Source organism: Wasmannia auropunctata, unplaced genomic scaffold (assembly GCF_000956235.1).
Source record: "Wasmannia auropunctata unplaced genomic scaffold, wasmannia.A_1.0 LD336103.1, whole genome shotgun sequence".
NCBI lineage: Eukaryota > Metazoa > Arthropoda > Insecta > Hymenoptera > Formicidae > Wasmannia > Wasmannia auropunctata.
The window spans coordinates 1,057,692-1,076,407 of NW_012026787.1; the positions used below are offsets into that span (position 1 = coordinate 1,057,692).

General features: G+C 37.4%; 1 protein-coding gene across 1 annotated transcript in view; it reads right to left on the reverse strand.

The window, feature by feature from the left end:
* Nucleotides 1-4,314: 4,314 nt before the first annotated feature.
* LOC105457335 (UDP-glucuronosyltransferase 2B17-like) overlaps nucleotides 4,315-18,716 on the reverse strand; it is a 97,098-nt gene continuing 82,696 nt past the window's right edge. Inside the window, exon 3 of the mRNA XM_011701953.1 lies at nucleotides 4,315-4,881. Within this exon, the coding sequence (XP_011700255.1) occupies nucleotides 4,572-4,881 (310 nt within the window). The 3' untranslated portion in view covers nucleotides 4,315-4,571. The remainder of the gene's footprint in view (nucleotides 4,882-18,716) is intronic.

Sequence of the window (18,716 nt, forward strand, 5' to 3'; positions counted from 1 at the left end):
GTAATTTAAGTTCTCGCAGCTCTATAATTTCGTCAAGTTGAGGACTAAGATAAAGTACGATATTCGCGGAAATGCACGCTCTCTGAAAACTAGAACGCACTTCTCCAGATTAAAGAAGAGAACTCGTGCAACACAAGAAATTTCCAGCTGACGAGGGAAAATCAAAGGACGAGTAGAAATGTAACAGTCAAGACAAAAACAAATGACGTATGATCAATGTGCGGTAAGTAATTTATTATTGTCTTATTTTTAGAAAAAAAAGCAGACAGCTCACAACTTGGATAATTTAAATTAATACTCAAAGATTAGGTATTTTAAGATTAGGTATTTTACTCTTTTATCGTATTTAAAATAAAAATCAATAAGAGTCAAGCAAAGATAATTAATCAAGACTGACATAATCCGTGATAGCCAGAAATTAAATGATCTCATATACAAACTGCGAGAAACAGTCAATCCTATTAAAAATCAGAGATTGAAAAATCGATGGCAAGTATCATTAAATAATTTTTTTTGTCAGAAAATAGGGTAGTATAGAATTTATCAATCCGTAAATAAACAAGAGTGTAATGAACTACATCTAAATATAATAAGGTGTTCAAATTATAAATACGGATTACAGCGATCGAGAGTGATTATCGTAGCGCGTGAACTAGCATTACCAAAAACCGGTGTTTACTGCGCGTCTCGCATATCCTTACAAGCATACCCCGCTGCTTTCATGGATAAGACAAGAGAGAGCCCGCCTCCGCGAAAGCGGAGGAAACGGTGGCGGTAGAGTACGGGACGGGATCCGAGAGGTGAAGCGCTTTTAATCCAGCGTCGACGTTTCGCGCGATCCGTCTTTGTCGCGTCGCCGTTGAAGCCGTGGGGAGCGGCTACCGTTGTCGCTCGACTCGCAAAGTTTAACAGAGTGACCGCGAAATCACGCGAGTACGAGAGAGAGATTCTTCAATTAATATAAATTTTATTCCTCTCCAACGCGAGAATTTTATCGGACGCTCCCCTGCGCATCGCGATGTTTCAATTCCCCGATATCGCAAATACCTCGGTAAGGCCAAGCGTTAATTTGAATTGTTGAAATAGCTCTCTCTCTCTCTCTCTCTCTCTCTCTCTCTCTCTCGTGAATTATGAATTATTAATACGAGTCCTCGAGGGAAAAAAAATTATTTCGTTATTAATCCAAAAAAATCGAACAAATTCCCACCTGGAGGGAAATCGCGGACTTTTTAGTCTCCCTTTGACGGCGAAAAGCGTGTCGCCGGGACATCAGGGCTTCTCCGGATGTCGCTGCGCCTACAGCCAGGTGGTACGAAGAGAGAGAGAGAGTGAGGAGGGGGGGGGAGGGGGAGGGGGTGGCGGGCCATCGCTGCGAACAACGACGCCAACGCCGTAAACTCGACAGCCCCCGACGTGGTTCTTGCTCGCCGCGTTGCCGCTGCTCTGCAAACCGGGGTCCGGGAAGAGGCGGAAGCCGGTTGACGCAGTGAGAGACACGGCCACCTGGGAAATACCCCTTAATGCCCGCAAAGCTGCCTCACTCTCGTACATCTCTCTACCCGTGCTCTCGCGGCATTTCCATTCCCCTTTCTCTCCCTTCTCGTTGTTCTCGCTTCTCTCTCGCGAACCCTTTCCATCACAGTGCGCGCACACACACATACACACACACACACACACCTCTCGCTCCTTCTTCACTTCCTCCTACATTCCGTTACATCGTCTCTTTCGCTTTCTCTTCCACCCCATTGTTTCCTGCTTCTCTCTCTTCCTCTCTTCGATGAATCTAACTCTAAACCTAAATCCTTCTGAAAATTGATAAAGGATATACAGCAAAAGAGATTGATGAAAGAATAAATTATAATTTAATTATTAAAGAATTCTCTTTCTCCGTTTGAAATAAGTCAGTTTGCAAATATCACTGGTTTACAAATTTTGAATAATTTTTGGTACACGAAATGAAAATAGTTTTTTTTAACGCACATTTCGGATACTGAATTTGAATTTGTCGCCGGGAAAAATCCATGGGGTCGAATTTTGGATACATACCACGTTGATTGTACTGTTGTTTCAACGATGATGATATTATCACATCGTTTGTCTGATTGTTTGTTTACAGAAATATCGATAAAAATTCATTTTTTATTCACGCTTAAATTTCATGCCGAATAATTTGGATGATGAGTAAGGCAAGCGTTTCCAGCATTTCGGGATTCGACAATTGAGAAACATTATCAGAGATATTTGGAACGAAAATATACTGGGCGCCTGCTGCTGAACTTAAACATGTGAAAGGGAGTCAAGTTTATATTTAAAAAATGAAAATTAAGCGCTATACATTTCCGATTTATTTCCCAATTTTAAAAATGTAAAAAAACCACACAAAAAATATTTTTATATCTCAAAAATTTGATCTGATAAAAATACTTTGATGGTAAATTCGAATTCTGCAGTGTCAAAAATTACTCTAGAAACAATCTTCATATGTTTTTATATAAAACTTTGTTATATAAAACTAGCGTATGTAGAAATTTCTTTTGCTGGTCTAAATAATTAAGTCTAAATAAGTTTAATCAAAACAAGTACACATTTTTAAAACAATATATGTATATTTAATATTAGATATATACAGCGATTGGAAGTAACTTGTTACTTGTAACGCCGTTACCGTTACTTTTTTTGTAACGGATTGGTAACGGCATTATTTTATTTTTTTTTGGTAACTGTAACGGTAACGTAGTTACATTTTTTCGGTAACGGTAACAAATTATGCAGTTACTTTTATCGTTACTTTTTGTATTTTGAACTTTCTGTATTTATGACAAAATTTTTGTAAGTATATTCAGTCTTCAGTTTTTAGTTAGTGTGCGCACAGTTTACTCTTATTTTAAAACTATTTTAAATAATTAAAATATTAATATGACTCTGTGATTGGTTTATGACATCTCAAGAATGCCATAAGTTAATCAACATCACAAATTAAATTGATAAGTATAATAATTTAATAAGATATTGTTACGTTATATGCATCTTAAAATATTTTAAAAAATTTATTGTGAAAAATATCAGCTGAATTACGTTTCAAAATCGAAAATTTAATTGGCGCGTAGTTTGTAAAATTGGATATGTATATATAAATTTATTTTGAAATATTAAACACGAAGCTAAAAGTTCTAGCTCATATCATATCAAAAAGGCTTTCATTTTCGTAGTTGTATTTTTATTATCAGTCTAGTGTCATTGTTGCTTTTATTAATATTAAAACAAAAAACTGAATCTTAAATTATTTAGACTGATTTTGTTTCAACATTAAAAAAGTAACGGAAAAGTAACAAATTGTTATTTTTTAAGTAATGGTAACAATAACAAGTTATTTTTAAAAATTAGTAACTAGTAATGGTAATTAGTTATTTTTTTAACTCATTAACGAGTAACGATAACTAGTTACTTTTAAAAAGTAATTTTCCATTCCTTAAATATGTATCTAACATTAGATATATGTATATCTAGTTATTTTTTTAACTTGCTAACGAGTAACGATAACTAGTTATTTTTAAAAAGTAATTTTCAATTCCTTAAATATGTATCTAACATTAGATATATGTATATTTAATGTTATATCTAATTAGATAGATCTCATCACAGTAAATGTACAGTTCACATATATGTATTATTGCAATTTAACAAACATTTTTATTAAATTCGTCACATTTTTATTATAGATAGATATATATTAAAATGTTAATAAAATATAACATATCTCTTTAAAAAAGAATATAGAAATAGATTCTACATATATATTAAAATATATTCTGATATATTCTGATTCTTAATTTAATGTAAGGTACAAGTTTCCCTACGTCGACCTCGTCGCGCACCGCGATAAAAGTAATGAACTTTAACTTCGACTGCAGGAATGAAGGAGCAAAGGAACAAACGCTCTATGCGACGCAAGTCGACAGAACATGAAGGATAGTTTCACCATCTTTTCCGTAAAACGGGAGGAAGTAAAAAAAAATAGAAACTAGCGAACTGTAAGTTTTACACCATCTGCGCGTTGTTCGGACGAGTTCCAGTTAACGGTTATACTTGGATACCATAAAATACTGCAAACTATCCAGGGATTAAACGACTTTGTTCCATGCCAGTTTTAAGGTCTGCATCTCACGGGAGAAGAAATCACCGATAACAATTAAGCTAAAACCAGCCGACATACGCGGGCTGTAACGTACGTCTCGGCTAAACTTTACGTAGAAATATCGAAAAAGCATAAAAATCTACTCGCGACGATATTCGAGCCGGGCGTCGCTGAAAGGGTTATGAACGAGAGATTTAATGACAAACGGCCGCGTGAATCTAACTGAATTTTCTTCTAAAAAAATTTTCCGCTAAAACGGATTTTTTGCATTGACCGATTTATTTCCGCCCGATTATTCCGTCTCCACCGTTAAAAAATTCGTTCACAATCCGAGTATTGATTATATTTATGATAGATCATGTTCTCTGCTATCTTTCACCTAAATTGATTTTTTCCTTTTTTTACGCAATGCTTTACAGTGGTGCGGCGTCTGTCATCAGTTCTTTTTCTTCCACTTGTTCTCGTCGGCCCGGCTAAAGAGCGCTCCTTTGAGGACGCGGAGCAACGACAGCAGCAGCTTGATCAACCGGATGAGGATGTAGATGAACATCGCGAAGACGACGATCAAAACAAGCCCGATGTCGACGAGGTGACGCTGGTACCAGAGCAGACCCGCGCCGTCGCTGCGGAAGTAAGATCTGCCATTGCCCCGGGCGACGTATTCCGTCCACCATATCGCTGTCTCCAGCGGCGTGGCAGCTCGATCGCGGTAAGCTTTCGAAAGCCTCTGGGCGTTCTCACGGTAACTAAAAGCAGAAGAAGATACCTCGGTGAAGTGTATACCCGATCGCATGCACCATTACTTCTTTTTTTCAACGCGGAAAAAGAAAGTATCTTTCTCTTTCAGTATTTTTATATATCTTTTATTTGTTCTTACTGTTCTAACGAAACAGCAGTTCACGATAACGTAAAAATAACGTTAAAATAAACCGTGATATATCGAAAAGTGACTTTTAATTAATAATCATAAAATAATCATTTTGAAGCTGTTTTGACGTCACGATGAATTTCGCCTGCGTTCTTATCGCATCTTCTCCTCAGATATAGATACATACCTATAGAGTTCAACGGGGTAATTTGAATAATTTCAAACTTTTTGAACAATTTCTCGAAGAGTAATAATTTTATCCTTAACCTTTAAACCACTATATCGGTCTCACAGACCGCTATTAAAACGTTACTTGTCAACCATTTTCTTATTTGTCACCATTTAAATATATTTTATTTCTATTGTATACGAGATTTTTTTGTTAATCCTCACATTAAAACATAGGTTTCTTTTTCCCGATCACAAATATTCAGAAAACATATATTTTTATTATACATAACTTATAAATTAGCGAGAGCATAATAGCGGTCTGTCAGACCGACATTGTGATTAGTCTAATTTTTTGGAATGTGGTGGTTTAAAGGTTAAATTGAATATGTAGCAGAAAACTGTTTAAAGAATATTTATCCAATATATGAAAAATTATTCTTTAAATCTTGAGACAAAACGTCATTATATCCGATTTATCCTTACAATTTTAGAAAAATTAATTTTAATTTGAATAGCATTGAAAATGAACATTAATATTATAATTAAAACCAAATCTTATATTTAACATTTTATTATATATCTTTGAGAGACCAAATTGAACACAAATTAGAAAAACGTAAAGTGATCATTTTAGTCCCAATATTTTAAGTACGACAAACATAAATAAACGTTTTAATATTGATATTATAAGCAAATAATAAAAGCAAAACATTATATTTATCTATTGTGTTTAAATATTAAATTGCACTTTTCAGACAAAATTAAACAGAAATTAATAAAAGAATCTATTGCTTTGAGATATTTAACTCTTTTTAAAGTTTTCTACAACACTACCAAACACAGCGGGATACCCAATAGAAGTTCTATGAACTTCATTTTCACCATATTTGTTTTTGTTTAGATTGTACTTTTCTGTATGGAACATGAAATAGTTGTGCAGCTCCTAAAACCGAGATCACACCATCAATGACAGCTGTAACGGCTTGTTTCATGCTCTCTTTGCTTCAATTCAATCGAGTATTCTTTTTTTTATAAATGTCTGATGTAATGAAATGTACCTTAAAATCTCTTATTTTTCTGAAATCCTTGCAAATACTTACTATTATTCAAATTCCCCGCTGTTCAAATTACTCCTACTGTAACGGGAGAGAAACGACACGTGCGCGTTAAAAGGGCGATTTGGAACTCTCATATGGAGAGAATATCCATTTTCATTCGCGTCTAATTCGCGGAGGAGAGCGTCCCGGCATTCGGACACCGCGCGGCCGAAAACACCGGATTGATCGATCGATCAAACCAGATTGGTCGTTCAAAATCGGGGATGACGATTTCGGGTCTCCCATACCTACATGTATAAACGCGTGTTTGGCGAAGCGTATACGTCGCGCTGGTCGGCGAGCAAACACATGCGCGTAATCGCCGCGAGATGCGCCGCGACGAGCCGCGACGCGCCGCGGATTGTAGGGCCGAGTCAGGCAAAAAAAAAAATCTGCGACGGCGAGGGATAAAGGGAGGATAAAAGGGCAGAATGACAGCGCGCGCGGACAGCGGCCGAGCGACGGCGGGCGGGAGAAGGGGGAAGGGGGAGGACGGCCGCGCTCGCGCGACCACCCTCGGCGAACCCCGAGCACACAATTTACCCGATCGGTACTCTCCATTATTCGTGTTTACAGCTGCAGCCCGCGAATCAACCTGATGCACCGCCGCGGCCGCGTCGCGCCGTGCCACGCCATGTCATTCCGTCCCCGCGCTATCCCCCCTTTCCCACCTGACCAGGCGGCACACCGGAGGCCTGACCCTCCTGTCACCCGAGCGCCCGCTCTCGTGCCCCGTTATTTGCCTCGGTCAAATTCAGTTGCAGCCCCCGCGGTGGTTTTGAATTAACCATCAATTTTGGGCGCACCCGACGCTCCCTTCCGCTCGGGGGCCGCGCCTGTCGTCGTCGGCTAGTCCCGAAACGATGCTTCAGGAGTGTCGCATAAAGCCTGAGGCGCAGAGGGAGGAGGGGGAGGGCGGCGGCAGGGGAGGAAGAGAGGAAAGGGGTAATTCATCACAAGGCAAACCTCGCGCGACTGCATCGAACGGCCGAAAATCACCAGACGGCGTGGACAAAATTTCTTTTTTTTTTTTTCGCCGCGAGTTAACGAGTGAAGGATTATCATTTTTCCCGGGGGCAGAAGAGAATAGAGGGCGAACAAGGCAGAAAGAGGAAGAGAGAGAAAGAGAGAGGAAGAAGGGGGAAGCAGAGTTGGCTCGGGAAGCACCAGCGTAGGGCCGTCGCGCGCGAAATTTAACATCGCATAAAACGCATCCACCTTCTGGCTACACCCCCGGGAACGTTTCCGCCGGCCGTGCGTGTTGTGTTTCTTTTTGCATTTACAAATTATCCGCGAGTGCGCGGGACGCCAGCCGACCGCCCGAGCGCTGCCACCGCCGCCGCCGCCGCCGCCGCCGCATCAATATTGAACGCGCGACGTTAACCACGGTCTCGTGTTACACCGGCACTCTGCGACGCGGCAGATGCATTTATGCGCGGCTGCACGGCAGCTCATCTGCGACGGTTAATGCAAGTTCACGCAAAAAAATGACTTAGTAATAGTGGCTAAATTTCAAAAACTGAATCAAACTTAGCTATAAGAGCTGCCGCCTTAATGTCATTGCTAATTGTAAGTTCTGGCTATTACAGATAAAAAACATTTACTACAACACAAAAAATTTATTAACTGAAATTAAAAGCATATATTAGTTCGGGCAGCTAAAAAGATGGGATGCGTACCTAAATGTCTTATCATTGCATCATTGCACACATTTATAGCACATAGAACAAAGTTTATAGCTGCGCGCGAAAATTTGATTTGTAATTGTATTTGCAATGTGGCATATGCACTTCTACATTTAGCATTTATACACTTCTCAACAAAATTAAAGCATCACTTACTCTACCCTCCAAAAATAGGCAAAATTCAAGAGAGTGTAACTTCGTCAAAAATGATCGTATCAAGATGTTCTAAAAGCATTTTACAGCTTGAAATCTCTACTTTCCAAATTGAAGCAAAAAGGACCATTTTTGCTTTAATGTTGAATAACTCGGTGAAAAAAAATCGTACAACGCTCAACAAAAAAGCAAATTAAAGGTAAAGATTCACTCTTTCGAAAGCTGTAAACTGCATTTGCATGCGATTTTTAATTCGCGCCATGGAACTTGTCAAAGTTCGTAAAAATTGAGATTCGTCGGGTCTCCTTTTTTATCCGTGTAATTCTATAAAAGATCAGTAGAATCGTTTTCTCAAGTACCGATTTGGAAAGTAGAGATTTCAAGCTGTAAAATGTTTTTTTGAACATCTCAATACGATCATTTTTGACGAAGTTACACTCTCTTGAATTTTGCCTATTTTTGGAGGGTAGAGTAAATGATGCTTTAGTTTTGTTGAGAAGTGTATTTTGCAATACCTAAGCTATATACTGCAAATATTGTTACTCTATTGCTAAGACAAAATAGCATAGTAAATAGATTCGGCTAAATATCATTTGATTTTAGCAGCAAATATTTTTTGATATAGCACTTACATTTTAATAACTAATAAAGTGAACTTCGGCAGCAACGACATTAGCTGTCCCTATTTCAACGACACATCTTAGCTGCCATAGCTATATTTTAGCTTCATTGGCTATTCCTTTTTCTGCGTGTTAATTGTCTGAACAAATCTCTTGGAATTTAAAAATTTTTATAAAGTTTTATACTTTTGCCCTTGAGCTACTGCTAACAATATAACTAAAGTCGAACCTCGATAACTCGAATCTCAAGGGAAGAAAAAAATGCTTCGAGTTATAGAGTCTTCAACTTATCGAAATTCGAGTAAAAGAGGGTTCACTCAGGGAAATGTTTCGCTGTTTCAGCTAGGCTTCTAAATATTACACTTAAATTATATCGCTGTTTTTTGTATCTGCTAAAAAATTGTTTGTCATACGTAGAATTTATAGCAGCAATATTCTAAGAATATATACAAAAAAACATAGGTCTCATAACTAAATATGATTGGAGTCTGGACTGATTAAACGTCATAGAAGAACTTTCATGCTAAATTTGACAAATAGTTCAGATATAATTTCTGTTATCTATATTGATTAAATATACAACATATATGATATCGCAGTGCTTACTAATCATTTATTCGTTTTAGCTAAATTTTCGTACTTAAATAATTCTCGCTATAATTGCAAGATTACTTTTTTCAGTGTTAAAATATAAAAATTCGACTTAAGGAGGCTTTGTACGAGAGTTCATAATTTTCCAATTATAATACTTTTTAAAGAAAAAAAAATCAATATTTGACAGTCAATTATTTATTGCATACATATAATAAATGTTATCATAAAATATCAGGCTATTATTCATGATTACGCATATAGCTACAACTTCAAATTAAAAACAGCGACAATAGAAGTTCGACTTATAGAAGTGAACTTCGACTTGTAGAGATCTGGCTATTTTAAATTCGAGTTGCAGAGATAAAATAATACATCTAAATATCTGACAAAAGATTTTATTTCGATTTATAAAGGTTTTCCGCAGTGGAACGAAAGAGAATAAACAAAATTTTCGTCTTATAAAAATTTTCGAGTTGTAGAGGTTCGAGTTATCGAGGTTCGACTGTATTTGTAGAATCAAAATCAAGAGAAACATCAATAGCTCAATTTGTAAAACAAGTTCAAGACTCCTAAAAATAAATCAGACATAGTAAAGTAATGCCAATGCGAGCCGACACGGATATTGGTGCGTATATAATAATTTTTATTGATACAACATCCAGCCACATGCAAACTGCGCGCCTTTACTTTTTTGTCGGTCTTAAAATACTTTACAAGTTTTGGGGAGGAGAGAGATCCTTATATAATTTTATGCTGTTAGTATAAAAAATATTAAATTGTTTGTCAATTTAGTTTGTTACAGTGGAATCCGGCTTTACATATACAACAAAAATTCTACTAATAAGTTCAAAATTCTTCTTAACATTTCCTCTATGAAAAATCTGACAAAAAATCTTACACAAAGCACATTCATCTATAAAAAAGTAGACGCGTGTACTATGATCAAGACTATGATCAAGAATTATACGATATTCCTTTATATTTTAGAGTAACTTCTTGAGGCCAAATTTCAGAGGAAAGTCCTCTAGAAATCAAGAGGGTATCACTAAAGGACAGAATATTTTTTTTAGTGTAAAAGACTGTGTTTTAAGAGCGACAAAAAAGTACAGCGCGCAGTTTGTACATGTGGTTGGATATTATATTAATTCAATAAAAATTATTATACATATATACACCAACATATGTACTCGTATATGTATAACGTGTCGGCTCGCATTGGCATTACTATGTTATGTCTGATTTGGCCCAAAACAACATTTTAAAGAAGAAACTTTAAATTAAACTTTTAGAACAAATCTTGAGCGAAATTGTAAAAATTTTTTTTTACAATTTCGCTCTCTGAATGCGATTGAAACCTTTATCAGTTTTACACAATCAATATAGGAATTAGATAAGAAGTTGTTGTAAAAATCTGTAGTTCAGAGATTAGTTTTAAACACCTTCGCCTTACGATGTTACACAAATGAGAAAGTTTGGTGCACAAATTCTTCGTTCAGTTGAGACCAATTTTGATTCCATTGTCTCTTTATTCGGCAATAATAATCCTAGCTGCGATATGTATGAAAGGAAACCTGGTTAGGCACAATTATCGCGGAACGACATTATGCGAGTGATTGGAATGTTAATAGCGTCGGTAATGCGGTCGCGCGAATCACGTTGTCCCACCATCCTCTCCGGTGCGACCGGGTGCTTACAACGAAAAGTGTTCGCGCATGGGGAGATGGCGGCTTACGCCGTTGCGCAGAGTTAATACGGTTCTTATCTTAGAACGGAGATCAAATTACGGCGATCTGAGTGTCCCGAGGAACCATTACAATCGGGACACGCCATAATGGACGGAAAACGGCGGCGTTATCTTCGGTCCGATTAGAAGGAAAGAGAGATATGATTCGCAGGGGCCGTATACATGGTATCCGGATATCGCGCATCTTCTCGTAATTGCAACTGATTGTAAGAAGTATTATTTTGTTAAAGTTTTGTCTTATCCAAACGCGAGTGACTTCTGAAAAGTCGTTGAAAATTGAAGGAATTAAAAAAAAAATTATTTTCACATCTTTTTTTCGATCTAGATACAATTTATTAAAGACAAACCGGGCGTATTTAACTAAAATATTTTTCTGATGATTTTCAATTAATAATTAATGTCTTATCAAAAGAAGAAGTTTTTTTATTTTAATAAAAGTTCAGTTTGCAGCTTTCTTTTTACAGGAAGACAAAGGAATAGAAAGTTACTTTTTAAAAGTAACTATAGTTATCGTTACTCGTTACCGAGTTAAAAAAGTAATTAGTTATCATTACTAGTTACTAATTTTTAAAAATAACTCATTGTTATCGTTACTTAAAAAGTAACGATTCGTTACTTTTCCGTTGCTTTTTTAATGCTGAAATAAGATTAGTTTAAATAATTTAAGATGCAATTTTTTGCTTTAATATTAATAAAAGCAATACAACAATGACACTAGACCGATATATAAAAATACAACTAGGAAAAGGAAAACCTTTTCGATATGAGCTAGAGCCATCTTCGTTCTTAATATTTCAAAGTGAATTTATATATTATACATATCCAATTCTACAAACTACGCGCCAATTAAATTTTCGATCTTGAAACGCAATTTAGCTGATGTTTTTCACAATAAATTTTTTAAAATATTTTAAGATGCATATAATGTTAAAATATCTTACTAAATTACTTGTCAATTTAATTTGTGATATTGATTGACTTATGGCATTCTTGAGTTGTCATAAACCAATCACAGAGCCGTATTAATATTTTAAGACATTATTTAAAAGAGTTTTAAAATAAGAATAAACTATGTGAATACTAACTAACCTAAAGATTGAATATACATACGAAAATTCTGTCATAAAATACAGAAAGTTAAAAATACAAAAAGTAACGATAAAAATAACTGTATAATTCGTTACCTGCAAAAAAATAGAATAACGCCGTTATCAATCCGTTATCAAAAAAAAAGTAACTGTAACGGTAACGTTACAAGTAACGAGTTACTTCCAATCCCTGAGAAAGAGGTAATAAAGAGTATCGCCGCCAAAGAATTTGTATAATCGAGAGAAAACTCGCGAGAAGCCGAGTGCGAAAGACACCGTGTATACAACTCCGCTTAGATATAATTCAGAGAACAGGGCGAGCTGGGCGGCCGATATATGCCACTCGAGTAATTGCTGAGTTTTTCGCGACAGATATACCGCGGCCTGTCCGGGGCCCGTTATCGGGAGTCGAGCGAATTATTTAGTCAGGAAAGTACCTGAGGCCGATGTCGCGAAGTTACACCATCTCCGCTCTTCTCGGAGGCCCGACCCGTATCTCCGGGGAATCATAATTCCAACGATATCTCTCTTGGATCGCGCGGTCGTCCGCCGCCGCCACGCTGCGTTCGCGCACCGCGCGAACTTTACTTTCCCGGCTTGCAACGCTATCACGGAGGAGCCCTTATTCCGCCATCCCCTTGTTCGCCACTTTTGGACGAGACTTGCGCTCACGTGGAATTCGGGACGTATGCATCTTGCACTTCGCCGGAGAAAACCCGTTCGAAACTATCTGGAAAACCTTTTTCGGGATTGAAGGCTCGTCGTTTGACATATCGGAAAGTCGAAAATCGCGGAACATCCCGAACTTCTCTTGTTGCGTTACTTTTATAGAATGAGCCGACTTCTAAATTTTAAAGCGAATAAATATGTAACGCGAGAGCGGCTTTAATTTTAATGACGATCTTCTTTATATTCGACCGCCATATTCCCTGCCTGACGTCCCTCTATATACCGCTTTCAAGTCGCGTGTTCAATGATAAATATGGATGTCACATTTTATCATGCAAAAGTGTCAACTTTTATCAGAGTATGTTAGCCGTATAACGCGTGACAAATTCGTCCCCTTACGCATCGGACACGTGACTCGCTGTTACGGCGGAGGCGAAAGGCGCGGAGACGAAGTTTCTCCGTCCTCTCCGGTGGACGAAGTTTCGAAAATAGTTTTTCCTGCGCGCAACTCCGAATTGACGTAATAGAAACTTCGGGACACTGGGAAGTCTCATAAGTCTCACGTATTTTCATACTTCGCGCGCGGACCGAACCGCCAGCGCGTTGCAGCTTAACTTTTCTACCCCAGGTAATACATTATGCTTATACGCTATACTAGCGCAGAACCGATCTCATTCGTGTCGTACATCCCGCGCGCCAAGATCTATCCTTCGATGAATATTAACTCTTTGTTAGTAGAAATCTATAGTATAGGACGCTAAGAACGCGCACGGTATATGGTGACTCTTAAGGTGCGATTTCATGGCTTTCATGCTGACGCTCGACGTTCATTTTTAGCGTCAAAACAGATCAAACATGATCAAAATTGGCGAATACCAAGCATCAATTTTGATCACGTGATCTATTTTGACGCTAAAAATGAGCGTCAAGTGTCAGCATGAAAAAGTTACCTTTAGAGTCGGAAATCCAACTACTAAAGAAGAACAAAAAGAATATACAAAAGAAAAATTGGGTCATTTGCATCAGCTATAATTAATTATATCTAGCTTAAAATTTATTTAATTGATAACACTAGTTAAGCAGCAAAAAATTACTCAAAACTGGAACTAGATATTTCTTATATAGATTTTTTTTCCTTTTAGATTCTTATATAGATTTTTTTATATAGACTTTTGAATGCTGAAAACGAAGCTGTATAAGCCAAAATATTTCAGCATGTCAGATTTCCAAGATAATTGAAGTTTAATGCCCAAGAAATGGCTTTTTTAGCGTTTGACATTTTTTTTTTGTTAAGAAGATTAATGTTATCTTGAAATTCCGATCAAAAGCCACAAATGTATTTTTCATCCCTTATAAAATGCTATAAAATTTTTTATTTCAATAGCTTATCTTTTAGTCATGTTAGAAAGAATTGAAGTTAGAAACTATTTCCAACATGAGAATTCTGAAGCAGCATCACATGCGCGATCGATTTTTGCCATTTATTTATTTATCTTTAGACTAACTTTTGTTTGAAATATTTTTTTAAATGCGTTTTATTCGACATATTCAAATAGGTTAAAATGAGACATCCAATGTATTTTATAGGAAATAAACAATACATTCATAACTTCTGATCGCAATTTCAAGATAACGTTAACTTTCTTTATTAAAAAATGTCAAATATTGCCAAAAAAAGCCATTTTTGGACATTAAACCTCAATTATTTTGAAAATCTGACACGCTGGAGAAATTTGCGACATTGTTTTCAGCATCCAAAAATCTATTTTAAAAAAACATCTATAAAAGACATTCTGGTTCAAAGTAAAAACAAAACATTTTTTTGTAAACTTTTTTGTAAAGTGTAATTATAACATGTATTAATTTTAAAATTTTTTTACTGCACAACCTTACAGATATTTTCTAAAAATGTTAAATATTATGTGTAAGAATCATTTATTTGTATATTTATATATTTTTGTAAAAGTGATAAAAATTAACTCAAACATGAAACAACCCATCGTGACGTGTAATAAAGAGCCGGAAAATCATCGTGTGTACTTATAGTTAAACGTAAACTATACTACTAGCCGAGAAGGGAAATGACAAGCAAGAAGCGCGATGCATCGAACGGCGTTCGCAAAAACAATAATGGTTTCGTCTATATACTCTTGACTCTCGCAAAGTTCTACGTTGACTTGAATAAAAATCCTCTTAAAATTAGATAAGGGATGAAGTTCCGCTGTTTGTTTATATAGCTTTAAAGACAAATTAAAATCTGAGAATATTCTCAGATTTCTAATTACTTTTAATTTAAGAAGCATCAGTGCGGGGCGACGGAGGAAGAGGGGGAGGGGTAAAATTTGATCCAAATCCCTTTCGACCGCCAGTATACTCGCGGGGATTCTGCGACCGTCCCCTGCGTCACGGGGTTAACGACCGGTACGCGGGGAATTATAATTGTAACGCGACGCGTTCCCGCATGGCGGTTATACGAGTGGGCCTCCCCGCGCGAATATACGCGCGTTAATTATATTTATCATTCGCAGGCCGCGCGCGCAGTTGACGCAGAATTCCGTGCCGCGCATTAAATAATAGTCGTAACGGTGCCAAATGTCAGATGTACTTCCGGCCGATAACAATTTCATCGCGTACGCGCTGTATCGTCCCCTCCTCTCCGTTCCCCTCCCCCTCCCGTCCCGACGGATCGTATTACGAAATTACTTTTCGGCGTGTACGCGACATTATTACAATGCCGCCACAGGGCCGTGGAATGACATCGTTCATTCTCGGCGCAATCAGCGCGCGAGCGCGCGCGCACGGACCGTAAACAGCTGCCGACGAAAACGGCGAAAAACGAGCCGGCCGCCGAATGATCGATCTCCGATTTCCGCCGGAAATACGGTTCCCGAGCGATCCCGACGAGCTTGATTCGCAGCGGTATCAGCTCCCCCGGCTTCCGGAAGGAAATCGACCGCGTATCTCGTTCTATAATTTTTTTTCTAACTTTTTTTTTCAACGCTCCGAAGATCCGCGTAGCTGCGGACACGAATTTTTCGATGGATCGAAAAATTGGCAAATGATTTTGAAGTGATTTGTGCGGTTTGATCTCCGCGGCTGAGCAAGCAGTAGAGAAACAAGTATCCTCTATCCCAACTTCCTGCTCTCCTATACGCCAGATTTACACGAAATCTGGATCCGTAACAGTGGACGTAAAAATTATTTAATGAAGCAAAAATGAAACATGCAGAAAGTGACAACGATTTATGTATAGACAGCTTGCATTCTATATTTGAAACAAATGGATCGTTAAATTTATTAAGCGAGAAAAAACTTTCATGCTCACAAAAAATATAATATATATATTATATTATATTTAAAATATAATATATGGTATTCCTTCGTTGCAAGCGACAATATTCTGCATAAGCAATACCTCAAAAGTATTCAACTTTAACTTTCAAAGTAGGATTTTTGATAACCTGATGGGTTTAAAATTAATTTTTGCTTAATTAAAGTTTAAAACTGCTCTTCAAAGTGTGAGATCTTGAAAATAAAGGACCTTTTGCAAACCAAGTTTCTAGAATGCAGTTAAATACAAAAATTTATACGAAGATCGGAGTTTGAATATAAAAACGCTCATAATTTTTCCTCCCCAAAAAAAGAAGATACACTCCCTCCTCTCCCGCTGCGCGCGTATACCGATTTCTTTCCTGCATGTAAAAATAACTCGAAATCATATTTCAGTGAGATTAAACCGATAAATCGAGGGGGGGGGGCGAGTAAATCGAACAGGTAAATGTAAACCAACTATATTTTTGTCCCGGTCGGCGTTCAGTCCACTCGCGCATTGATATTACTGGAGAATCGCGGTAACTGCGCGCTCCCGTGAAACACGCTCGCGGAAATACGCGCGCGCATGACCGGCGGCGGTGCGCCAAACTAATTGGAAGACCAAAAATAGAAAAGACCGATACGTTGTGCTTGCAGCTGACGCAAACAACGCTCAAATCCGCGATTACAATATCGCGCTAACGGCACGATCCCCCTCCCTCCCTCCCTCCTACCCTCTTCCCCGCTTGACGTGGCCCGCGTTAGTTCCCGTAATGCACACGGCTGCACACGCATTTATGCGTTCGACAAGCGTCGTCTTCCTCTCGCAAGTAAATGAAGTGGAAAATGGCACCGTGGAATTGTCTTGCGTAAAAGGCAAATGCTTAATCATCATCTTTATATAATTATTATTTTTACGTAAGTATATTATGTAAAAATATACCCATAATTTGTATGGGAAGATCTGCATAATCAAAAGTGTCAATTCTCCGAGATTTGAAATGGAATTTGTGCAGTTTATATTACGCAATTTCGTTGTTTCATCATCAATCTGTTTTTAATGATTGGAGGTATATATTTTTCGTATAACGAGTGCTTTATTAAATCAAACATTGTTACACGTTGTTATTTAAAATGTAAATTTTACGATGTATCGCGGAGTGTCGCAATTATACATTCAATCAGAATAAAATAAGTCATTTTTTTTTCGAACCGGAAAAATACACGCGAGATTAACCAATGGTTTAACGCATTGAAGAAGGAGGAGAAAAATGTTTCCATGGGGCGAACAATATTGGACTGACCCTTTCGTTAGTCCCGTACTGCGAAACAATTAAAAACGGATGCTGCACCGTTGGTCATGTTGTTAACGACAAATATTTACGATATTTACTCGCGTTTGTTTTACGCCAATTCACGTGAATTTTGCGCGACAGTTACCTGCCAATTTATATCGATTGAATCACGTTATGCAACAGCGACATTTCCAGCAAACTGAAATGTAACATCGTGTAATGCCTAAGAAAAATATTCAACTCGACAAACGAGCGAATCTGTTCACGCGATCGCGTTATAATTTGTAATAATTTTGAATTAGCAATATGTAGCTTATATGCAATTCAAATTGAAAAACTATGTTACTGTTAAAATAATGTTAGTAATTTTGAAACTAATGAAGCTTATTTTCACTATTTTTATTAAAATAGTGAAAATAAGCTTCGTTATCTTTTACAAAAGAGAAAAAATGAAGATAAAGTATAAAATTTATCAGTGACAGACAATCCTATGTGTTAAAAAGTGGATCATCGATCACGTGAATTATAGTGTCACTGGACTCGATCGCGCGCCGGTATGTGAATTTTAATCCCGTCGAGGCGCATCGCATCTCCGTGTGGCTTCGCCGAAGAACGAAGATCGTGCTCGAGATTAATGAGATGCGGTAGCGAGGATAAACGGCCAAAAAGTGTCGGAAGCCGGCCGACGGGGTTAAGAAGCCGCGACGGATTTACGGACGCTGTCCTCCTCAGATCCTACGAAGAGGGCATATAGATTCTTCCCAGCGACTTCGGGGCAAGTGCCCGCGGGATCCTAAGATTGTTCGCGAACGAGGTGAAGATCGTTCTTTGCGGAAGAACGCTTTTCTTGCGTCGCAAAACGATTTATGTTCACAAGAGAATAAGATAACGATGAAGAAATCAGCACGAGTCGTGTATCGTTAAATTTCCACCAAATATTTATGCAACTGCTTTTGCACTTATTTAAAAAATTATTCTTGCTTTCCCAAGATTCACCTACATCTACTAGTTTAATCAAAATGCAAAATTTATTTCTATATTCTCTCTCTCTCTCTTTCTCTCTCATATTTTTTAAAATAAATAAAACAAATTGATATATGTATTCCGACTGTCTATGTATAACACAAATTAAATTGAGAGAAGGCCAATACCAGTCATATGAAATCAGGATCTTATTGTTAGTGCTTCTAATATTTCTACACTGTTAAATCTATATCTATTACTGTCAAATTTAATTCTATATTTAAGTCGCCATTGCTCTTATTTAATATGTAGTTATTTTTAA